Genomic DNA, 25124 nt, shown 5'->3' with positions numbered 1-25124 from the left:
CCTCTGTCCTGCTCTGGCTGACCAGGGCTTTTAAGGACCTCAGAGGGGAGGAAGTGAATGCTGATTGGTCCACAGGCAGCCATGGGTGGGTCTAGAAGAGGCACCACCAATCCCCATTCAGTTCATGGGATTGGCAGCCTGGCCCCCAGCCTTCAGGCCCTCCCTGGCCTGAAGGTGGTACCTTACTGGAGACCCACCCACTTCTGCCCAGAACTCTGTCTGCCTCCTGCTGCCAGTCATGGCCTCAGGGCCTGGCCCCAACCCCCGCTCTGAGATCAGAGTGGGCACCAGGAGAGGAGAGAGGCCAGGCAGTGGGAGCTGACACCCCTGAGCCTGCAGGGCTGGGGCCGGCAGGGGGAGTCTTACTGGGCCCCTGAGGGTGCAGGCTGCAGAGATGCCCAGCTCAGGCACCTGGGAGTGCTGCCACAGCTGTACCCAGGAAGTTCCCACCCTGCCGATTTGGAAGGGGTGGGGTTTCTGCTTGTCCTCAGCTACTGCCTGCTCTGTGGAGCGGGAGGTCCAGGTCTGCAGTTGTGGGTCAGGCGAGTGCAGCTGCACCCAGGCAGGCAGATCCTGCCTGCTCCTGGTCCCCTCCAACGGCACAAGGAGGCTTGGACCCACAGCGGAAGTTTGGGTGGCTGTAGTCCGGCCCAGGGGGGCGGGGCTCCCACCAGCTCCATGGAGTGTGCAGCTCCCGCCAGCGCCTCCCTGCTGCAGCTGGCGTTATAGCAGCAGCTGCTGCCATCACCCTTGGGAGTATCTCCCCCACTGGACCTTAGGCTGCTTGGAGTTGGGGACTGTCCCATCTCTGTGTCCCAGAGCCTGGCACACTGCTTGACGTGTATAGGGACTCAGCAGATATTTGTGGAATGAACAAAGGATCCAACACGTGAGCTAGGGAGGAGTCCCTAGGCGGCCAAAGGTGGCTTAATAAATCCAGAGAGCTTGCTCCGGAGAAGAACGAGGTTCAAGTACAGAAACTGCACACTTTGAAGGCTGCTTTTACCTCCGTAAGCCCCTGCTTTCCCAGCTGTGGATGGGGATAGTCACAGCATCTACCTTGAAGGCTGCTGTGAGAATGAACTAGATCATGTGTGTTTAGCCCTGAGTAGGTGCACTCAAAATGGAGGCTGATGCTTTTATTACTGAGGTTCGCTGATCGGCTTGTGTCTGGCTGCAGCCCTTTCTTGGGGTCTGTGGCTGTGCGATGCTGCTGCTGTGTGCCCCACTATCCAGTGGCAGCTCCCTTAGGACCTGAGCGCAGGCCAGCCCTGAGGCCAGGGCATTGCAGCAGGGCAGCGCTAGGGCTGGATGTGGAGCTGGCTGTGGGGCTCCAAAGCTTTGGCCTGTGGTTGCTCCACTGCTCCCTTTCCCACCAGTTTCTGGCCTGAAATCCCTTAGAGACAAATAGAAGTGGGGCCTGAAGGACAAACACACCATGCCCCCACTGAGGCTCGGTGGAGGCGAGCAGAGCAGGCTCTGGGCACGGGGGTATGGGCTGCAGGATCTCCAAGAACTATGCCGAGCAATCAGCTTGCTATTTTTTATTTTGATTTGTCTGGATTATAAGAAATTCTTTAAAATGACACAATGGACTTCAAGGAATCAGGGGGAAAGAGTGGGAATGGGGTGAGGTATGGAAGACTACAAATTGCGTTCAGTGGGCTGGGTGTGGTGGCTCATGCCTGTAATCCCAGCACTTTGGGAGGCCAAGTGGGTGGATCACCTGAGGTTGGGAGTTCAAGACCAGGCTTGCCAACATGGAGAAACCCCATCTCTACTAAGTATACAAAAATTAACCCAGCGTGGTGGCCCGTGCCTATAGTCCCAGCTACATGGGAGGCTGAGGCATGAGAACTGCTTGAACCCAGGAGGTGGAGGTTGCAGTGAACCAAGATCAAGTCACTGCACTCCAGCCTGGGTAACAGAGCAAGACTCCACCTCAAACAAAACAAAACAAAACACCCAAACTGGGTGCAGTGTATACTGCTTGGGAGATGGATGCGCCAAAATCTCACAAATCACTACTAAAGAATTTGTTCATGTAACAAAATAACACCTGCTCCCCCAAAACCTATAGAAAACAAACCTAAAAAAAAGACTTAAATGGTATCATGGAACTAATTAGCCAAATACAGTATCTAGTACCTGGCTGTCACCCAATACTTGCCTCATACCATCACATCTAGAAAAAGAATAGATATTCTCTTTGGAAGAGCTCTGAGGGGGCTGCTAGGAGGTTTGCATGGCCTGCTCTCCTGCCCTCCTCTTGCTCTGCGGCTGAACTCCAATTCTCTTCAGGCTTCAACCCCAATGACTCGCTCCCTGACAAAGCAAACATTTGATCAGGCAGCCACGTGCATTCTCCCATTTCCTGAAACCAGCACCATGGGGTAAAAGATTATTTCTACTTGGTTGCCTTCCAGATGTTTCACACTTGGACAGCAAACTTATTTCAAACCACTCCTTTTCAAAGATCTCTAAGGGAGACATTGCACCTGGCCACTGCAGCCCAGAGCAGGTCTGGCCACGGCCATAAGCGTGCTGAGTCATCATGCCCACTGTAGATGACATTCTGGAGCAGGTTGGGGAGTTTGGCTGGTTCCAGAAGCAAGCCTTCCTCACCCTATGCCTAATGTCAGCTGCCTTTGGGCCCATCTGTGTGGGCATCGTCTTCCTGGGCTTCACACCTGACCACCGCTGCCAGAGCCCCGGGGTGGCTGAGCTGAGCCAGCGCTGTGGCTGGAGCCATGCGGAGGAGCTAAACTATACAGTTCCAGGCCGAGGGCCTTTGGACGAGGCCTTCCTTAGCCAGTGCAGGCGCTATGAAGTGGACTGGAACCAGAGCGCCCTCAGCTGCGTAGACCCCCTGGCTAGCCTGGCCACCAACAGGAGCCACCTGCCGCTGGGCCCCTGCCAGGATGGTTGGGTGTACGACACTCCTGGCTCCTCCATCGTCACCGAGGTAAAAGAGCCTCTGTAACACGGGAGTTCCTGGGACAGGGAGAAATATAAAGCATATCCTATGAGGTTCAGGTCCACATCAGGAAACAGGTAGGGGGCTGTGTTTATTGTGCACTTAGTGTCTGTCTGGCTGTGTCCTAGGCACGGGGCATTCTTTTCTCTAGTTTAATCCACCACAAACTCTGGGTCTTTGAGGAGGACACTGAGGCAGGAGAGACCAGCCAGCACAAGTAGGGGGCCAGTTTGCTGAGTTGCTTGAATGGGATTCAGCTGGGAGGCCAGGAGCCTCTCTGCCTACCCCACTGGCTTCTCCCAGAACTACCAACTTGCTCTGGGCCCTGCTTCCCCATCAATAGTACCATGGGCCCCCTCCTTCCACTCAAGAGCGATGACAATTGACCTAAATGATGGTGCAGAGGTGGCCTGGAATTGCCCTGGCTTGGGAGTGAGAATGTTTGGTGGAATCTCAGCTGTGCCCCTTATTAGCTGAGCATCACTGGGTAAGTCACTGCCTCTCTGAGCCTCATTTCCTCATCAGTCAACCAGGAATGAGGGCAGCTGCCTCATAGGGATATGAAGTTCAGCTGGGATCTGTGAACGCACTGAGCAAACCCACACTGAGTCACACCGTGCGGTCCGATGGGGCCTCTGGGATAGGACGATGGCCTCAAAAGGGCCTTGCTTGAGTAGTTTACTTGATTATTTGAGCATTTTGCTTTGAGAATCTTTTAGTAAAAAGTGTCACCACATTTTTTTCCCATCATGAGCCCGTTTGAAAGTATTGCACGGTAACAAGTGTGGACGCTTGGTCGGCTGGAGAAGCCGTGGGCCAAAGCCTGTCAGAGCCTCTCTGTTAGTAACGAGCAATGGCGTGGTTTTGGCGCGGGCACTGCTTCCCTGAAATAAGAGGTAACCGGGTCCTCCCTGCTTCTGGTCCTGCCCAATTGTCTGCCCCCACTACCCTCGCCCAAGCTCTCAGGGCTTCTTGAGTCTCTGCTCTTCCTCTCTTCCCTTTCCTGAGTGGTTTCAGTGGTGACACATGTAGGGCTATTACTGGAGGAAAGCGTAGGGTCCCTCCCCTCTGGGCCTGAGCATTGCTTTACGTGCTTGCCTGGAGCAGAGCAGGTGCCTGTGCGACTGGCTTTACGATGCTTACGAGACATCTTGTCTCCAAGGCATCCTCCACCAATGGATAACAAATTAGGCAACCCTCCTTCCAGGGATCTCCAACCGTCTGACATTCCCAACTGGGAATCTAGAAGCAGAGCAGGATGGGGACGTGTTTGTTCTCTGGGACTGAGACATACTCTGCTTTGAGGAGATCAGATGTGATCATTCCTCCAGTCAGACATCCAGCCAGTATGTGCGGCACGCTCCCTCTGTTCCGGTGCAGGGGTGTGATGCCGCAGGGGAGATACAGAAGAAGATTGTGAGGTCCCTCAAGGAGTCTGCAGTCTTGGGACTGAGAGGGGAGGAGGGTGGCCAGAGTGAGACCAATGTTCATTTAATGACAGCCCCACCTGTGGTGAATGCCATGAGCAGGGTGGAAAGGGACTGGTGGGCTCTAAGAAGGCAGAGATCTCAGATGCTGAGCTCTGATCTGATCATGGATGTCTTCTGGGAGGAGGTGTCTTTGAGCTGAGCCTCAGGTGGTATTTTGACCAGCAAGGAGAGGGGACAGGTGGGAGGGGAAGTAGATCCCAGATCAAGGGGAGAGCTTGAGCCCAGGCTCAGGGCCCAAGGTGTGTTTGCTGCATTCAGGGTACAAAGAGCCCTGATATGAAGGTCGTGATATGAGGAGTTGCGGGGAGAACATTGGTGTCTAACCTTGGGGCCAGAATATGGAGTGCTTAGCGTGGGGTTGCCAGGTATAATACAGGATGCCCAGTTAAATTTGAACATTTGAACTTCAGATAACCCAACTGGATAAGATACATACGTCCCAGATACTGCATGATATTTGATACTGGGATAACTCAGACTGCAAATATTGCATGAACATACTTATCCTAAAAAAAGTTGTTTATCTGAAATTCAAATTTATCTGGGCATTCTGTATTTTTATCTGTGAACCCTGGCAATGCTACCTCAGCGCCCAACAAAGGAGTTTGGGTCTTATTTAGGCAGGCAAGCAATGCGATCCCAGCTGGACTCATGAATGGGTGCGAAGTGGTGGTGATGGGATTGGAGGCTTTAGGAGAGGTAGAGAGACGCTTGAGGAGGCCAAGAAAGAGCCCCGGTGAGAAGTGTTGGCCAAAACATTGTTGTCATGGGAATGAAGGGAAGACATGATGTAAGAGATGCCAGCATCGTTGGGGTTGGGGAGAAGGAGGCGCAGCTTGGCAGAGGGCTCTGGCTTGGGGAGTATGTGCAAATGGAGCTTCTGAATGCTGAGCTGGGAGCCCCAGAGAGGCAGCCATGTGGGCAGATGGAGGGGCCTTGTAAGAGGGGACCTTGGGGTGCAGCAGGAGGGGGGAGACTGGGACAGATGAGAGGAGCCCGAGAGTGCTTTAGAACAGCCTGCCTGTCCATGGTAGCTGTGGAGGGGACTTCCAATAACCCCAAGATATAGAGCCTTGGGGAGGATTGTAGGAATCCTGGAACTCTGATGGGCAAGGACGGTGAAGAGGATGTGATTACAGGAGAAAGTGTTCTTTGGAACTCTGATGGCCATGGTGAGTTGGAAGGGTGGTGGGATTCATCTGAAGATTTTCCAAGGTGATTGGAAGCCTGGGGGTAGGTGGGAGGGTGATAGAAACTGGTTCCTGGGTAGGAATTGTCTCCCACTTTAACCCCAACTTCCTTGACCCCAGCTCCTCCTCCAAAACTGAAAATTATTGTTGGGGAATCAACCTTAGTTATTCACTTCTGCAGAACTAATTTTTAACCTAGCATTGCCTTGGACATTGGAACTTGCTTTAGGAGGGAAGATGAGCTAATTTGTTTGAACACCAAGTTTAACTCCCACCCCAAAGCTAGGTGCTAAGATCACGAGGTTCACTGGGGGAGGAATGTGGGCATTTTCCTGGCTTTTGACTCTCCCAGCAAGAGGATCTCCTCTGTCAGTCCTGGTTTCAGCCACAGCCCCCACAGCAGGCCAGGTGTCTTCCATCAGCCATGAATGCTGAGGAAGGGAAAGGGGTCTCAGGCCAAGGGAGACAGAGGTAGTTACATCAGAGTTTCCCAAACTTGGCTTATCCTCAGGATCACCTGGACTCCTATTTGGGACCCACTGAGGCAGAATCCACAGGGAATCTGTGGTTTCACCAGGACCCTGAGTGGTTCTTGTGATGAAGCAGTAGGTTGCTTTATAACGGTGCCAGAAAGAGCTGCCCCGGCCCTGGTGAAATCCCAGCAGGAGCAGCGAGTGGGTTTAGGGGATTCCCACCCTCCATCCCGTCCCTACCTTTGTGCAGCCCCAGCTTCTCCCAGGGTTTGGCCTATCTTCTCAAGGTGCACAAATGTATCGGGGTACTCATGGTTGGGCTGGCATTTTGGAGCAGAGGAAGCATGGCACGTTTACAAGCTTTGCAGGCAGCTCTAGAAAGATCCTCAGGGCAGCCTGGGGGCAGAGTCAGTTCTCTGTGGTGTTGGAAGGTGGGATGCACTCCAGCTCCAGGAGCTCGCTGGCTCCATACACAGTCCTGGGGCATAATGGCAACAGGGTGTTTCAGGAAGGCGGCAGCCACATCTTACAGAGACACCAACTTGCAAAGATTATAATGAAAACCAGAAAAACAATGGCTGAGAAGGGAATAAGCCGAGGCCCCAGGTAATAATTGCACATCTTCCCCTGACCCCTGCAACTTGAGTGAAATCCTGTACAGTAGACCACACGGGTGGAGGCTGCAGAGAGAGAGTTGGGCAGTTGGAGACACAGACCCTGGGAAGGCCAGATAAGCTCAGGAAGGATGTCTCCGTGTGTATTCTAATGGCAGAGCACAGGGCAGGCAGGAAAAGAACCACAGTCGAAAAGAGTTATACATCCGGCGGGTGACCTGGGAGGTGCTCCATGGAGGTGTGTTTTAAGCTGAATTTTAGAGGAAATCAACATCGGGATTGGCAGAAAACATGAAAGTGACAATCGGCAGTAGCTTGTCGCACGCCCCAGAGCTGTACCACCCACGAGAGCAGACACTGGGTGGGGTCTGGGCAGAAGGCAGTTACTAGGAGAGGCTTGTATTTGTTTCTGAAATTCAAGTGGTAACACAGAGTTTAACCTATATTTCAGGAAAAAAAAGTGCTCATGTCAAGGAACTAGTCAGGCCATCAGACAGAACCCAGGCTGGCTGAGTTCAGAGTCCTTGAGGCTTTGAATGTTGTTTTGTTTATGAGACAGGGTCTCACACTGTCATCCAGGCTAGAGTGCAGTGGCTTGAACACAGTTCACTGCAGCTTCAACCTCCCGGGCTCAATCGATCTTCCCACCTCAGCCTCCCAAGTAGCTGGGACTACAAGCACATGGTACCATGTCTGACTAATTTTTTAATGTTTTGTAGAGATGAGGCCTCACTCTGTTGCCCCAGCCTGGTCTCAAACTCCTGGGCTCAGGCAATCTTCCTGCCTCAGACTCCCAAAGTGCTGGGATGAAGGTGTAAGCCACTGCTCAAAGCCAGTTCTGAATGTTTGACCCCAGGATCGGGGCATGGCATGGCTCAAACTGGCAACTTCAGAGATTTGAGGGTTGGAGGTTGGGGTAGTAAAACCTGTTTCTAAATTAAAAGGGTTTATTATTTATTAAAGCTGTTTGCATGTGATTCTTCCCCTCCAATGCACACAGCAGCCCTATGGGTATGATGGAATGGGTACAACACATGTTTCAGACAGGGAAACTGAGGCCCAGGGTTGTGAAGCGACTTGCTGCCATCACACTCAACAGTGTTCTGGTTAGGGAAGCCATGGACCTGATGCGGACAGAGCAGTGCAGAGGGACAGGGTTGGGAAGGTAGGATGTGTCCCCCACCCACCAAGAACTGAAGGGGTCAAGAGGCCCCCACCCAACACCCTCTGTTCTCCCCAGAGTCCACTCTTTCTGCCTGTCTCAGCTCTAAAGAGGAAGGGGTCATTCTTCTGCCATCAAGCCTCTACCATGTCTAGGCATGTGCCAGTGTCACCATACTCTATGCTGGGGGAGGTAGGACTCTTGGATGTCCCTCCACTCCTGGTTTTCTTCCCCAAGGCCTCTAAACCCAGGAAGCATCTGCCTTCTCCAAAAACCCAAAGAAAACAAGCCCTTCCCAGCAAACCACGCTTGTCTTTTCCTTTGTCCCTGCCACCTTGATATCTCCCCTCTCCTGGCTTTTGGTGCATGGGAGCCTCTGATGTTCTTCTGAACCTGGGTCTCACCCACATGTGACCCTAAGGCACACTCTATCTCAAGGCAACCCCACTGTCTTTGCTTCCCTCTTCTTGGGTTGCCACTCACAGCCCCAACAGCAACAATAGAATGTACAGAATTGTTGGTGGCACTTATATAACTAAATACATACTAATGAATATGTAATTAATGAAGGATCTTTGGCCAATTCCGGAAAACATGTATTTCTCTTGGTACATTTCTATTTTGGAAAAATTACCTCCTTGGCTATATTTCTTTTTAGAAATCTTACCTAGCAACTGTGTCTCTTTTGAGAAGACCTTTTGCTTTCTTTTCCAAAGACATTTTGTCCTTCAATAACCAACTACTAATAGCAAGGCTGTTGACAACAGCCTCTTTAATTACTGCATGATGAGAGTGGTACCAGGTGTTAGGAATACAGCTGATCTTAGAACAATGTAGGGGCTAGGGACACCAAACCCCTTTACACAATTGAAAATTCACTTGTAACTCTTGACTCCCGAAAACTTAACAGCTAATAGCTTACTATTGACTGGAAGGAAGCTTTACCAATCACATAAACAGCCAATGAACACATATTTTGTATGTTATATGTATTATACACTGTATTATTACAATAAAGTAAGCTAGAGAAAAGAAAATGTTAAGAAAATAATAAAGAAGAGAAACTGTATTTGCTATCCATGAAGTGGAAGTGAATCATCATCAAGGTTTCACCCTCATTGTTTTCAGGTTGAGTTGTCCGAGGAGGAGGAGGAAAAGAGGGCTCCGTCTTGCTGTCCTGGAGGGCAGAGGAAGAAAAGGTGGAAGAGGTAGAAGAAGAGATAGGCATATTCAGTGTAACTTTTACTGAAAAAAAAAAAAAAAGTCTATAAGTGGACCCGTGCAGTTCAAACCCATGTTGTTCAAGGGTCAATCGCATTTGATATTTGCTGAGTGATTCGTCAGAAACTTTGAATTTGTCTTATGAAAATGTAGTAGGAGAAAACTCTGTTAAACAGCCCAGGGATACCAAGTTTCATGAAACGCATTTGCTTTGCTGAAGAGAGGACGGAAGGGTATAGTCCTGACTCACACATCATTCTGTGCTTTTGGTCCTCCTCCTGCTGCGGTGTGACTGGCAGTTCAACCTGGTGTGTGCTGACTCCTGGAAGCTGGACCTCTTTCAGTCCTGTTTGAATGCGGGCTTCTTGTTTGGCTCTCTGGGCATTGGCTACGTTGCAGACAGGTATGTAAAGGCCAGTCCAGGTAAGCCTCCCCTGACTGCCATGAGAACAGATTCTAAGGGAAAATGGTGGAGAACATGACCAGTTGGAATCAACTGCAGAAGCTGTTGGAGACAAGACACAGCAGACCCTGCTTTGGGCTACTGTGGGGCTGCCAGGGGAACGGTGGAGAGATCTGAGGTGTGTTTCAGGGTCGAAGTTGCATGCGGATTCTACAGTTGGTGGGCTGAGAGAAAGAGAGGACACAGGAAGGTTGATGCTTCCAGCAGATGCATGTTCGTGAGGCCATTTTGAGATGGGAGGCAGAGGGTTAGGAATGGATTTTGTTTCAGCAGTTGATAGGGGAGAGGTTATAGAGGAAGCTAGAGCTCTTAGAGATGTTAGGTTTGGAGATGTGTTGCACGGCCTGAGACATCTACGAAGAGATGCCAAGGAGCCACTTGGGTATGTGAGTGAGCTCTGGAAAGGGGTATGGGCTGGAGTTCAATATCGGGGGTTTTTCACCAGTAGTTGGTATTTAAGGCTACACAGCATATCAGGATGCGCTGGAAGAGGGTGTTGAGAGAGAACTGCAATGCAGATACGTAGGCAGGGAAAGTGCCTTGGCAAAGGAGATGTAAGAGAAATGGCAGCGAGATCAAAGGACAACTGTTCTCCAGGGCGCTTGTGGAAATGCACCAGGAGACCCCGAGGAGGAATGGTCAGAATCTGCTGTGCGGGGCGGGGCACCCAGGACAGGGTGGTTGGAGAAAACTGGAAGGCAGGAGAGTGGAGTTGCATGGCAACTCTTTAAAACAGCGTGGGGAGGGTCCAGGATGAGGACGCTGATAGGGGAGGGAATCAGGGATGCAGGAAAAAGAGAGGGGCCGGAGACCCAGGCCTGGTGGGGGTCTGGGGCCCAGCTCAGAGGTGGAGACAGAGAGAAGGGACAGAGAGCCAGGTGCTGCTGCAGGAGACATGGAGAGGAGACAGAGCCAGGTGCTGCCCCAGGAGACAGGGAGAGGGGATGGAGCCAGGTACCGCTGCAGGAGACAGGGAGGTAGGACAGAGCCAGGCACTGCCCCAGGAGACAGGGAGAGGAGACAGACCCAGATGCCGCTGCAGGAGACAAGGAGAGGGGATGGAGCCAGGTGCCGCTGCTGGGACTGAGCATCCCTGGTTAGAAAACGTGGCTTCTGGCAGAAGTTCCTATGTCTTCATAAAGGGTGAGGGTTTACTGGCTGGTTTGGGGCTGTCCTGAGGTGGGGTGGAGGTCTGAGGCCAGGGGACACAAGGTAGACAAGTGGCATGGTGGAGGCAGGTGGGGGTGGCAGAGGGGATGGAGTTGGCAGGCGGGTGGGGACCACGGGCGGGCGGGCACACCGCGTGGCCTGCCCTTGGCTTCTTTCCTTGGATCTGAGAGAATGTGGGGTGTGGTTGAAAAGATTAGGTGGGAACAGTGCAATCCTAGAGAGTAATTTGCCCATTTCATTCCCGGAAAAAGGAGAAGAGAAACAGCCTTGTATGGCTACACTATCAGAGCTGAATATGGCACAGAAAAGCTTCCATGATGGTTGATAAGACTATGGGAGGAAGGAAGCCTGGTTTAGGTGCAGCCTGACCAGTGGCGATAATAACGATGCCATCTGCTAAATATGAAGATAAGGTGAAGGGACAGGCGTGAGAACTGGAGAGGGGCTGCGGGCACTGCCTGGCTGAGCTGTGATGCTGCTGGGAGCACTCAGACTCCTCTTCAGACCCAGCAAGGCTGGAGAGCTTGTAGGGACAGTTGAACAGTCTGGGTGGTGCACTGGGCACTGCTGTCCTGATAGACCCTGCAGTTTCCCAGGACAGTGGTGCAGTGCCTCTGACTGTGACCCTTGGCATTCCACCATGAATGTCTGACCCCAAATTTCAACCTCTCCCACCTGCCCTCCACGTCTCCTTGTCTCTGAAGGTTTGGCCGTAAGCTGTGTCTCCTGGGTACCGTGCTGGTCAACGCCGTGTCGGGTGTGCTCATGGCCTTTGCGCCCAACTACATATCCATGCTGTTCTTCCGCCTGCTGCAGGGCCTGGTCAGCAAGGGCAACTGGATGGCCGGCTACACCCTAAGTAATTATTGTGGGACTGAGGCCAGGTCTCGGGGTAGAATGGGATGGGCCTAACGTGGGTGGGGGGTTGTTTGTGGGGTCAGGGAGCTTGCAGGGGCACCAGTTCCTTGTTGTTATGTAACTAGGGCAGGACATGGGCTAGAATGGCCTCCTGTCTTTTTGTGTCTGAGACACTTACACTATCACTTAGATTAGTGATCTATTAATCAACTGATGTATTCAGAGAACAAAAAGACCCCATGCTGATGTGCTCACAGCAGTCGGGGGGGGGGGGTGCAGAAGAGGAGATAAGTGAGAGAATATTCTAGCATCTTACATAAGAAAGAACCAGCAACTCCTTAAAAGAAATACAGCAAACTCGATGGGCTTGAATGGCACTCAAGAATTAGGAGAGAAAACAGGAGCAAATAAAATAAGGATTTTGAAAATCAGGATTTTGAAAAAGTTGAAGTATAAACCAATATGAAGAGTTTTACATATCAGCCTTTTTTCCCCTTTCAAATATTCTACGAAGATTAAGAATACAAAACAAAAAATCCTTTCCGGGAGGGAAGCAGCCTAAGAGTTGTCTGTCCTTCCCCAGGCCAGGGCACGGCAGACAGCAGTGAGGATTAGCCACGCTTTTACTCCTTTGTGGGGGAGAAAAAAGAAATAGCCATGTTTTATCATCTTCGAAAACAAGGAGCTATCACTTGGCATTCCGAGAACTCATTCACTAGGGCCAAGAGGATCCACCCAGGTTCCTGCCTTGAGATGCCATGAGCAGCCTGGTGAAGCTGAGGTGGCTCAGCCCCATTAGTGTGGAGCCTCTGACAGCCTCTGCTGCTAGGCACCGTCCCACACATGGTTAGGGGGTCTGACCTGGGACCACATCCACGCTCCAACACCACCTGCAGCCCCTCCACCCACGACTCCCCTGATTTCCTTTTCTCCTTTTCATTTTTGTTCCCCTAACATGTATCACGTTTTAACATAGGATTGCATTCTCTTATCTGTGATGTGGATCATCTGCCAAATGAGGCCTCCGAAGGCAGGAGTCTACCTCCTGTGCTCACGATGTACCCCAGACACCCTGAACAGTGCCAGGTCCCCAGTAGGCACTCAAAGATATTTGCTAAATGAATGAACACCCCTGGGGTCCTGACAAATATTCCAGCTGAGTCTGGAGCTTCTGGAGGAAGGCGCTGGGGAGGAGAGGCCAGTCGACTGAGTCCTGAAGCAGGCAGAGGGGAGTGCAGCTGGTAAAGGAACATGCAGAAAGGGACGGTCAGGGAAAAGCCAGACGGCGAAGCAGCCTGCTGGATCTCCGGGGCCTTGGTTTGATGGGTCCGGGGCCCCAGGGAGAAGGGGAGGCGTGAGCGCGGCTGTGATTTGGGAGAAGGAGGAATGGGAGACACACAAGAGAGAAGCCTGGGAGCAAGTGGGGCTCGGCAAGGCCGGGTGGGAGCTTCCTGCGGGGAGACAAGCTGGACTGGGACCGGAGCTTCTGAACGCACAGCGACGGGTTTTTGTGCTCCTGCGAGGAACCCGCATAACGACCACGCTTCCTGTTTCAGTCACAGAATTTGTTGGCTCGGGCTCCAGAAGAACGGTGGCGATCATGTACCAGATGGCCTTCACCATGGGGCTGGTGGCGCTTACCGGGCTGGCCTACGTCCTGCCTCACTGGCGCTGGCTGCAGCTGGCAGTCTCCCTGCCCACCTTCCTCTTCCTGCTCTACTACTGGTGAGGCCCTTCCTCCCGCCTACGGCTGCATTTTCTGTCCTCTCGAAGAACCAGGCTCTTGGAGTGGGGGGCACCTAGAGGCGGTCTTCCAAAGGCCATGGTGTCCACATGGATAACGCACCGGGCTGCGCGGAGCCCGGCGCCTCCCACACGCATAATGCATAGGGATGAGCGGAGCTCGGCGCTTCCCACACGCATGATGCATTGGGATGAGCTGGTCCCGGGGTTTCCCACACGTGTGATGCATTGAGGTGAGCTGGTCCCGGAGTTTCCCACACGCATGACGCGTAGGGATGAGCGGAGCCCGGCGCTTCCCACACGCATGATGCGTTGGGATGAGCCGGTCCCGGGGTTTTCCCACAGGCATGATGCATAGGGCTGCACAGAGCCCGGGGTTTCCCACACACATATCGCATGGAGCTGCGTGGAGCCAGCGCTTCCCGCCACTTGTACTGTTCAGGTTATTCTGTTATGACCAGGCGGCCCTGATTACATGTGGAGCCATCCTCAGACAAAGCCTGTTTAGATTGGTTTCCCCAGATAAAGGTGAGCTATGCCAAGAGTCAGACAGAAATCCAGGGAAACGCAGGGCCTCAGCATGTGCACCTTCCAGAAACACAAGGCCAGGCCTCGCTCCCCGGTGAAGGAGGCTGCTTTCTGAAGGTTGCTCAGTGGCCTTGGGAAATCTGTATCAGCCTCCGGTGGTAGGAAAGCCTCCATCCGTGGCAATTCCACTGCAATGGCTACCACTCCCGAGAGTCCCCTAGAGTCTCTCCTAGGGGTGCTGGCATGAAGGCAGATATTCTGTTATCTTCTTGATCCTCTCCCTCTTCCCCCTCTTCTCTTCCTCTCTGCTGTCATCTCTGCTCTTCTCCCACTTCTTCATTTTTATAGCACTATTGGTATTATTAATAAGGCTCGGAAGTGCCTCTCATCTAGCCATAGAGCAGACATTTGATCTTGATTGAATGAACGAATGACAGAACGAAGGAACAAGAGGCCTACTCAGTGCAACGATCTCTGGGGAATGTGTACCCTGAGCCATTATGAAACAGAATCAGTCCAAACAAGGTGTTTATCACATTTGCTGTGAGTGCTTGGCAGGCTCTGAAGGGCAAAGAACTCCACAGGTCAGTTTTTATTGTGGTGGAGAAAAGAGGGGGTAGCCACAGAGGAATTTCTCATCCCTCCACCTTTTGTCTTCGTTTTGCTGAGAGTAGACCTCATCTGTGGGTGGCACTAGAGTTAGCCCAGTCTCCCTAAACGAAAGAGTTGTACACGTATGGCTAGGAAGTTCTGCCTGCCCCCTGCCTCGTCCGTCCGTGTGAAAGGCAAAGTCTGCATAGTCAGGCAGGGTGAGGCAATCAATGCCTGCCAGCTTTCAGAAGACCCTTATGCCAGAAAGGCCGAGTCTTTGAGTTGTACCCTCCTCGTCCCGTTTGAAAGAGACAGCATGGTGTTGATTTGATTTTAAAGGACAGTGAATATATTTTATTTTGTTTGGGAAATATTTTGAGAAGTATTCAACAGCCCTTGTATTGCCTGGAGATATCCTGATGTCATCGGGTAATGTACACGGAGCATCTCCTTTGTGAGCATTTTCCCTGGGGGACAAAGGCTGCCGCGTCCAGGAGAGATGGGACCCCTGCTGCACAGAAGGAAGGCTACATAGGAACTGACGGCTCCCTTTTGGTCTATAAATCTTAGGTGACACTAGGAGTATGAGTGACCCACAGAGCTCCCGCCTGTGCCACATGGGCTAATAGCGCACAGTGACCCCAGGTCCTCATCTTCTTGAAGGATTACCGTCCCAGTGTGAGTGGGGCAGGCTGCACTGAGCAACAGCATCACCCTGCTCAGGGCTGAACGTCAGATGAATTCCGGGAAAACACCAGATAGTGATGAATGGTGTCTGCAGGTGTGTGCCGGAGTCCCCTCGGTGGCTGTTATCACAAAAAAGAAACGCTCAAGCAATAAAGATCATGGACCACATCGCTCAAAAGAATGGGAAGCTGCCTCCTGCTGATTTAAAGGTGAAATCTAGGAAGGGGTATCTCACATCACTGAATCTGGGGCTGGGTTCCGGTGCAGATTCTCCTGGGGCTGCCCGGGGAAGGAGCAGAACTGGGCTCCTTGTCATGGGTGTGAAGCACAGGGGTGGCAAGGCCCACCTCCCAGGTGGCTCTGCTCATGACAGCGGCAGGGTGGCTGATGCTCTCCCTCCCTCCTAGATGCTCTCCCTCGAACAGGATGTCACCGAAAAGCTGAGCCCTTCGTTTGCAGACCTGTTCCGCACGCCACGCCTGAGGAAGCACACCTTCATCCTGATGTACCTGTGGTGAGGGGCGTTCCTGTGCATTTCCCCAGGCAGAATCAGTGCGCTCGCCCAAACACTGGCCTATAGATTAGAGACAGTGGAATACTCAGGTGGAAAAAGAGAAAGGGAAAAGGAATTTTAATATAGTTGTGAGTGATCAAAGAGCTCTTTTAATTTCTCCTTTGGGGATTGAATAATAAGAAAAAGGCTTCATTTTAGTAAGGGGCATTTGATACCTATGGGAGGTCACCAGTGGGATGAGTGAAATAGGATAAAGGGTTATCAGGGCTGCCTCCATTCCACATGGTCTCATCTTCTGGGAACAGCCAAGTCTTGACTCAGCGTCAGAAGGTGGATGAGAACTCCTGGAGCTTTCGAGGAGGAAGCTCCATTCCTCGTATCTAAACACCCTAGAGACCCCACCTGAGCGTCTCTGTGCATTTGTTACCCATTGACTAGAAAATGCATACCCACATGGAGCCACCCACACACGCTTTGCACATTCCAGGGGTCTGCATGCTCCCCCAGCTGCTGTCATGAGCAGGAATCCCCTGCCCTGCTCCGTCGGAGGACGCTGGCTCACCTCCTCGGCGCAAGGGCTTTCCGCTCAGCATACAGTGAGGGCCCCACAACTGCACTCTGGGCCTCGCCCCTTCAGCCGGAGCAGCTCTGCTACCCAGGCACACTTGTTTGCGCTTCTGTGTGAGGTTTCACTGGAACAAAGAGTTTGTAGTAAGTCAGTGCCTGGCATATTGCAGACCCTCAATCAATATTTGCTGAAAGTTGAATGAGTAACCACTGTGCCCCAGAATCTGTCCAGGTTCACCATGTCCTCTCTTGCCTCACCCTTCACCTTCCCTGTCTCCGAGTTTGCCCTTGGGGTCCTGCACCCAGCCACATGCTGGGCCCATGAACCTTTGCAAATAGCCCCATGTACCTGGCGGGTTTCCATGGATTCTCAGTGCTGGACTCAGCGTGGAGGCTGGGACTGGCCGCTGCAGTGGAAATAACTGCCCGCTCTGCTGCGCTGTCCAGCTCCCCTCCCCAGCCCCGAGACTCCCTGCAAGGCAGCGTTTTTGACTTTTCTGTTCTCTTACCCCCACCTCCAATCCTCTGGCAAGTTCCATCAGCTAGCTTGGAAATGCCTTCAGAACCTGCTGCTTCCCATCGTGGGCACCCTAGGTTCCCTTGCTGGGGTTGTAGCCCTGTCCTTGGCACTAATTATTTGTGTAAATGTTAGCTGTTCCATGGACACTTCTGCAGCATCTCTTACCTGCATTGCTGTAAGTGCCTTGTGGGTGGCCTACTGGCTTTACCCATGCCCCTCGGTGCTCCACAAAGAAGGCAAAGGCATCCCTTAGGGCTCAACAGACCTTGTCCCTCCCTATTTATCCTCTGCTGGCTTCCTAATCACTGACAATAAAGCCAGATCCTTCTCTGTGGCCCACAAGGCCTCACGCCATTGGCTCCTGGACACCCTTTTCTACTGTCCTGCTCGTTGTCATGACTGAGACTCAAAAGGTCTGTCCACCATGTCCTGGCCGTGTGACCTTCCAAAGGGCCTTAATCTCTCTGTGACTCAGTTTCCCCCTCAGTAATGAGAGAAGTGATAGTACCTATCTCATAGATGTGTTGGGAGGATTAAGGAGATTATATGGGTAACTGACATAGAAGAGGGTAGAGCATCGATGCAGGAAAATGTTCAATGTCAATGTGTTTTTTGTTGTTGTTATTTTAATACGCACATGCAATTCATGGGTTCTGCCCACAGGTGGCAGCCTGGCACATTTGTTAACTGGCTTGCTGACAGGAAAATCAAGGTTATACCTTCCTTTCTCTTAAACCAGTTTCTTTATCAGTAATATGACTGTTGTCTTTAACTGGCTAAATGGTATGGAGGCACTCAGGCTAATCTCAACTCACTGAGTTGGTTGCAGGCAAGCACCTTCTTTCTTGTTTTCTTGACCCTTGGTCCAATCAGGAATAATTTAGGACTAGAAACAAAAGCATCCCAATGCTTCTTCAGGCGAAATTTTATCAAACAAGGAGATATATTCCTTAGCAACATCCATTTTCATCTCAGATTTGGAGCTGATAGGCAATTTGCATGCTGGGATGAGACAGTAATTTCTTATGACCCAAATCTCTTCTCACAACGTAAATATGACTGTAAAAGCTTTCTAGCTTCCAAATGATATTTTCCCCACAAAGTGACACACGAGGCACCCTACATTTTGGCTCAGGTGAGAGTGATTTAGCTAGGCCTCCGCTCTGTGTGCCGTGTGCTGTAATGTTGCTACATTTTCTCAAATACGGACAGAGGGGGTGTACAGTGGATGGAAGAGCATAGGCGAATCAACAGCGCCCACTAAGGACAGCGTAATAAGGGGCAGGGAACGCCATGGTGCGGTTGGAAAGACCTGGCTCATGCCTCTCTGTTGTGCCGTGAGTCCTCCGAGTGCCCTGAGTGCATACTGTGTGCCGGGAACTATAATTGGCACTTCTGTACGCTAACTCAGTGAGTACTCAAGACAAACAGAAGTGGGAGGTACTATTACGATCCCATTTACAAACGAAGGAACTGAGGCCCAGAGAGGTTAGTTAACTTCCTCAAGGTGACACAGCTCATAAAGCAGTCTGACACCTGCCCCCTTACTTCCTGCCCTCTCCTGCCCACCTCCTCGTAGGCCTGTTGGAGTGTCCAATGAGGTTACGCACGTGAAGGGCTGGTGTAGAATCAGACATCTAAGTGTGCGGTGAACAGTAGCCATCATCACGTGCAATCTCCAGGAGACTTGGGGGGCATATCCTACAAGTGATGCTCTCACATCTATCATGAAAAAAAATTTATCATCAAGGGCCCTTCTAGGACACGCTCTCTCATTTTTACTCTCCTCTCCTCATATTGCTCTAGGGCATTCTAAACCCAGTGATTCAAGCTCTTCTCCATCTGGGAGGGGCTTCTTTATCAGTCTCTGACTCACGCCTTTGACTTGAAACCTCCTCTCGGCTCAGGTTCACCGCCTCTGTGCTCTATCAGGGGCTGATCCTGCACATGGGCGCCACCAGCGGGAACCTCTACCTGGATTTCCTTTACTCCGCACTGGTCGAATTCCCGGGGGCCTTCATCACCCTCATCACCATTGACCGCGTGGGCCGCATCTACCCCACAGCTGTGTCAAATCTGTTGGCGGGAGCAGCCTGCCTTGTCATGATTTTTATTTCACCTGGTGAGTTCTCTGCTTTCATCATTTCCCAGGCAATCAAAGTGTGGGGAGAGTGTCGTAACTCTTTGATAAGCCTCTGGAATGAGAACAAAGATGAGGTGCTACCTTTGTCTAAGATGTGTTTTTAAATTTTAAATTGAGGGGCCGGGCGCAGTGGCTCATGCCTGTAATCCCAGTACTTTGAGAGGCGGAGGCAGGTGGATCACCTGAGGTCGGGAGTTCGAGAGCAGCCTGGCCAACATGGTGAAACCCTATGTTTACTAAAAATACAAAAGTAGCCGGGCTTGGTGGCAGGTGCCTGTAATCCCAGCTACTCTGGGGGCTGAGGCAGAAGTATGGCTTGAACCCAGGAGGCGGAGGTTGCAGTGAGCCGAGATCACACACTCCAGCTTGGGCGACAGAGCGAGACTCCATCTCCAAAAAAAAAACAAAAAACAAAAAACAAAAAAACCCAAAAAATTAAATTGAGTTTTAACATACATACAGTCAGCAAACAATAAGTGCATGACTCCATGAGTGTGTAAAAATGTGTACACCCGGGCAGCATGATCCTCATAAAGATGGAGAACATTGCCAACTTCTGCAAAGCCTCCCTCATGCTCCTTCACAACAACCCCCGCCACCCCTCCAAGGTCACCACTACCCTGCCCTTTGTCACCACAGATTGTGTCTGTTCTTGAGCTTCATGTAGATGACACTATACCAAATACACTATTTTTTGTTGTTGTTGTTGTTGTTGTGTTTTGAGACAGAATCTTGCTCTGTTATTCAGGCTGGAGTTCAGTGGTGCAATCAACAGCTCACTGCAACCTTGAACTCTTGGGCTTAAGGTATCCTCCCACCTCAGCCTCCTCAGTAGCTGGGACTACAGGCGTGAGCCTCCATGCCAGGTTAATGTTTTCATTTTTTGTGGAGATGGAGTCTTACTATGTTGCCCAAACTGGTCTCAAACTCCTGGACTCAAGCAATCCTCCCACCTCAGCCTTTCAAAGTGCTGGGATTATAGGCACAAGAAATTCATCATTGCACCTATGAGATCCACGCATGTTGTCACATGAAAGTGTAGCTGGTACTTCAAACAAAATTATTGTGTAGCATTGCATTGTGTAAATATGACACTCTGCATCCCTTTCACTGTTGATTGTCACTTGTGTTGTTTCCAACGTTTGCCACTTATTGGGACTAAAATCATCCTTGCACATATCTTTGGGTGGGCACATGCTCTCATTTCCCTTGGGTACAGGTCTGTGAGCGTACTTGCTGGGTCCCAGGGAGGCATATGTTTAGCTCTAGCAGACACTGCCAAACAGCTTTCCAAAGTGGTTAGACCATTTTATGCTCCTCCCAGGAACACATGGGAGCTCTAATTATTCCAGATCCTCCCAACACTTGATATGGCTCGTCTTTTTAAGAGTGGCCATTTCGGTGGATGTATACTTTAGTCTGTAATTCTTACAATCAAAGATAAACCAAGCTACATTTAAACCTAAAGCAGATTAACTTCCGTCAGTTTTAATTTGAGTACATAAATTGCCTTTCACATTCACTGCTCTTGGATATGTTGTAAAATAAATACAAGGGCAGATTTGCTCTTTTCTCAGTTTTTATTGCATGTGCTCTGCACTTGTTGGTTTAGTGAGTCATTTTGACAGGCTTTCGGGCAGGGTATTGTAGAGACCGTTCTGTGAAATCTGTATGCCCAAGAACTAGGCTGTATAGATCAGGCTGGAAAGAAAAATGGGTGGGGAAAGAAAGCTCAGTTTTCTTTTCTCTTTTTTCATGGAGAAAGAACAGAGAACACAGGAAAAGGGGCAGCATGGATTTGAAATAGATTTTGCCCACTTTCTTCCCAATCTCTCTGTTTTTGGAATCCTGGGTAAGATGTGATGGATGGGCAGACTTTTAAAAAGTTAACAGCATTGAGTGCCAAGAAGGAGGGCAATCGAGGGCTAAGTCCATTCAGTTGTCACCTGGACAGAGCCCAGGCATCGTCCCCTCCCCAGCCTCCTCCTCCCAGTTCCTGCCCGCCCCTCGTCCCTCTGTCTTAGTCCTTATCACATTTTAGGACAGTCATTCATTCCTCCAGCAGGAAATATCTCCAGGCTTTCTATATGGCTGGCGGGTATCTAGGCACTAGAATTTCAACCATGAGCAAAGCAGAAAGAGTTCCTGCTCCATGGAGCTGACATTCCAGAGGGAAAAGAGAAGGATGTCAGTGCTTTCTACAACAGGCACGGGAGGTCTGAGGAGGCCTAAATGAAGTGGGAAGAGCCATGTAACAATCTGGGGAGAGTTTTCTGACACATGCAAGGCCCATGGGGGGAGAAGAGTATGGCATTGGGGGGACTGTTCAGGATCTAGGGACCAGGGTCAGGTGAGCTCGTGGGGAGCAGTGGAGCGAGGCATGGAGTGAGCTGGGAAATAGCCAGCTGTGGACTTTATCCCAAGAGTGGTAGGAAACCACTGGTGGCTTTGAGCAAGGGTGGACTTGACCTGACTTCAGTCTTAACTGGATCCCTCTGGCTGCTATAACGAGTGGCCCTGGTGGTGCAGAGTGGAGTCATGGTCAGTTCTTTGAAGCCAGGGATGCTGTTCACCTCTGGTCAAGCATCACCAGGCTAACGACCTATGAACGTGGACCTCCCTTGAGGCATTGGAGTGAACTCCTTGCCTTTTATCTTTTAGAAGCTAGATGAGGTGTGGTCCTTAACAGAAGGCTCAGCTTGGCTTCTCTATCAGGGCCGAGAGCTGCAGGAGGCAGAGAGACTGTATCGCACCCATGAGACGGGCGAGGGGCACTCTCGTTTGGACCCTCGCACTGGCCAAGTGAAATGAAACAAGACTTCCATAAATAGCCAGTATCTGGGGACAAGGGTCAAGCTGACATCGTGTCTGTGACCACAGAGGCCTTTATAGTGAGCTGGTGTGTCACAGGGTCACTTGCATTTCAGTGCTGGGGATAACCCATGCAGAGAAGATGCTGGTGGTTATTAAGGATCTGAGCTTCTTTCCAGTGGAGCCAAAATCTTTGATCATTCTCAATAGGGAGAGGGCTTTCTGGGCCTTCAGATGGTCAAGAACCCCATAGTAGCCTGCCAGCGTGAAACAAGGGCTCGCTTCCCTAATTCTCAGCCTCTGAGACTTTTACGAAAAGTGATTGGGTTAAAACTGTATTGGAAACAAATATTAGATTGAGGAGTAGAAATCTGTTCTGTTAGTTTGAGAACTACTACTAGGGGGATTATGTTTATTGAGTACTTTTTGTGTTTCAGGCACTGAACTAGCAATGGATACTATCATGTAATAAATAAAAAGCCAACTTTAAAATTCTGTGGTCACAGTGGACATGTGACACACATCAGCTCTAAGTCTCATGACGATCTGTCAGCTGGGTGTCTTTATTCCCATTTTACAGCCCAGGAAACCAGGCTGAGATTCAAAAAGCCCATTCTTTTCCCTGCACAACGGAGTCTTCTTGAATATGTCATCATCAAATCCCCAAGTCTCTTGAGACTCAGTTGACTTATCTCTAAATGAAAAAGTTAGATAAGACAACCTTTCAGGCCCCACCAGCTCTGACAGTCCAAGCATGACCCACCGTGGCCTCTCTCAGTAACTCAGAGAACGAAACCCCCATCCACCACCCACACCCTCTTTGTGCTTCCTTTCCAGACCTGCACTGGTTAAACATCATACTCATGTGTGTTGGCCGAATGGGAATCACCATTGCATTCCAAATGATCTGCCTGGTGAATGCTGAGCTGTACCCTACATTTGTCAGGTGAGTGCATGGAACAGGGGTAGCCAGTGACATGGCTGTGAACCCACCAGCAAAGTGGGAACCAACGTCTCCAAGGTGCTTCCTCAAGATGCCCCCGCATTGCTCAGTTTGGACATTGAGGAGCATTGTTAAGAAATCACATTCAGAGAGATGGGGTTAAGCATCAAGAGAGGGTCAACCCATAATGACGGCAAAAAATGTGAAACGGGACCCTATGAGCTGACAGATGGTGTCAAAGTTGTTCTGTACATACAACAAGTACAAGAACAAAAGGCGGCTGGTGTAGAGAAGTGAGCAGTGGACAGGGACTTGGGAAACCTGTGTTGTAGCCCTGTCCTTTGCACTAATTTATTGTATAAACATCAGCCATTTCATTGACACTTCTGGGCATCATTTTCTTAAACAGCGGACATTTGTATAGTGACACATGAGTATTTCCACACTTGTGATTCCATTTAGCCCTTAAATTTGTTCTTGGGTATGATTATCCCCATTTTACATATGAGGAAGCTGTGATTTAGAAAGGGAAAGAAGCCTTGCAGGGGTCAGACAGCTAGAAAGAAGCAGGGCTGGGTCAAGGACCACATCTTCCTGACCTGGAACCTTGTGGTTTTTCCATTACAGCACATTACTGTTGTGTAAACTCAGGAACTTTTCAAAATTGCAGTAAAATATACATAATATGAAATTTACCATCTTAACCACTTTTAAGTGTACAGTTCAGTAATGTCAAGTACCTTCACACAACCAAGCTCCAGAACTCTTCATCTTGCAAAACAGAAACTCTGTACTCATTAAACACTAGCTCCTCAAATTCTCCACCCTCCAGCTCCTGACAACCACCTGTCTACTTTCTGTTTCTATGAGTTTGGTTACTTTAAGTACCTCATATAAGTGGAATCATATAGTATTTGTCTTTGTATGACTGGCTTAGATCACTTAGTGTAACGGCCTCAAGGTTCATGTATGCTGTAGCATGTGCCAAAATTTTCTTCTTTTTAAAGGCTGAGTAATATTCCATTGTACATATGTACCACATTTTGTTTATCCATTCATCTCTCAATGGACACTTTGGATGCTCCACTGCTTGGCTATTGTGAATAATACTGCTATGGACATGAACGTACAAGTATCTCTTCAAGACATCTTTCAGTTCTTTGGGGTGGAATATCCAGAAGTGGAATTACTGGATCATAATGTACTTTCTATTATTAGTTTTTTGAAGGAACTGCCATATTTTTTTCCATAATGGCTGCACCATTTTACATTCCCACCAGCAGTTCACAAGGGTTCCAGTTCCTCCACATCCTTGCCAACACTTGCTAATTTCTGTTTGTCTTTTTGATAGTAGCCATCCTAGTGGGTTTGAAGTGTTATCTCATTGTGGTTTTGATTTCTCTGATGATTAATTATGTTGATCATCTTTTCATGTGCTTGTTGGCTATTTGTGTATTTTCTTTGGAGAAATGTCTACTCAAGTCCTTTCCCCATTTTTGAACTGGTTTTGTTGTTGTTGAGTTGTAGCAATGGTTTATACAATCCAGAGATTGACCCTTTATCAGGTATATAATCTGCAAATATTTTAGCCCATTCCATAGGTTACCTTTTCATTCTGTTGATTGTGACCTTTGATGCACAGAAGTTTTTGATTTTGATGTAGTCTAATTTATCTCTTTTTACTTTTGTTGCCTTTTCTTTTGGTGCTGAAGAACTTACTTTTTTTAAATCAAGTTTATTGAGGTATAATTGACATAGAGTAAAATTCACTGCTTCTAACATGCAGTTAGATTAGTTTGATGACACACACACACTGTCTCGCACACGTATATATAGTCATTTAGCCACTGCCACGATTAAAATAGAGAGTATTTCCATCATCCCTAAAAGGTTCTTCATGTCTCTTTGCAGTCAATCCCCTTTTCTTCTCATCTCCAGACCATGCAGTTTTAGCTTTTCCAGAGTGAGCTGTAAATGAAATAATAGGGCATGTCACTTTTGTGTTTGACATCCTTCACTTAGCATGACGAAACTCACCCACTTGTTGGATGTATCAGTGTTTTGCTTGTTGCTGTGTAGTCCTCCAGCGTGTGAATGTCAGTGTGCCACAATTCATACACTGTTTAGCTATTCACCACTTGGGGGACATTTGGACTGCTTCCTTTAGAGTGATTCTGATGCAGATGCTATAGACACTTGGATGCAGGCCTTTGAGTGGATGCATGTTTTCATTTACGTTGGGTTAAAAACTCAGGAGTGGGATTGTTAGGTCATATGGTAAGTGTGTGTTTAACTCTATGAGAAACTGTCAGACCGTTTTCCGAAGTGACTGTGCCATCTTGTGTTCCCACCAGCCATGTTTGAGGAATCCTGTGGTTCCACATTCTCATCAGCGTTTGGTGCTGTCAGCCTTTTTTTTTCCAGATGGAGTTTCACTCTTGTTGCCTAGGCTGGAGTGC

The 25124-nt window shown here is 49.8% G+C and overlaps 1 protein-coding gene and 1 long non-coding RNA gene across 4 annotated transcripts in view; one reads left to right on the top strand and one right to left on the bottom strand.

The window, feature by feature from the left end:
• The first annotated feature begins 2433 nt into the window (after positions 1-2433).
• SLC22A1 (solute carrier family 22 member 1) overlaps positions 2434-25124 on the top strand; it is a 34724-nt gene continuing 12033 nt past the window's right edge. For 2 of the 3 annotated variants that reach the window (XM_005551502.5, XM_005551503.5), the window contains exons 1-8: positions 2434-2965; positions 9427-9530; positions 11465-11619; positions 13175-13343; positions 15262-15376; positions 15575-15681; positions 18676-18890; positions 22560-22668. In XM_005551502.5, coding sequence (XP_005551559.3) covers positions 2555-2965; positions 9427-9530; positions 11465-11619; positions 13175-13343; positions 15262-15376; positions 15575-15681; positions 18676-18890; positions 22560-22668 — 1385 coding nt within the window. In that variant the 5' untranslated portion in view covers positions 2434-2554. Of the gene's footprint in view, positions 2966-9426; positions 10469-10506; positions 11620-13174; positions 13344-15261; positions 15377-15574; positions 15682-18675; positions 18891-22559; positions 22669-25124 lie in introns of all 3 variants that reach the window. The other variant, XM_074036792.1, reaches the window with a different exon arrangement.
• LOC141410032 (uncharacterized) lies at positions 14807-16386 on the bottom strand. Its single transcript, XR_012433302.1, has 2 exons — positions 16244-16386; positions 14807-15741 (listed from the first exon to the last, which is right to left on the bottom strand). It is a non-coding gene; the product is annotated as an uncharacterized lncRNA (long non-coding RNA).

This window comes from Macaca fascicularis, chromosome 4, assembly GCF_037993035.2.
Source record: "Macaca fascicularis isolate 582-1 chromosome 4, T2T-MFA8v1.1".
In the NCBI taxonomy this organism is placed as follows: Eukaryota; Metazoa; Chordata; class Mammalia; order Primates; family Cercopithecidae; genus Macaca; species Macaca fascicularis.
The sequence above is the reverse complement of the archived record's forward strand: the minus strand, read 5'-3'. Positions and strand labels throughout refer to the sequence as shown.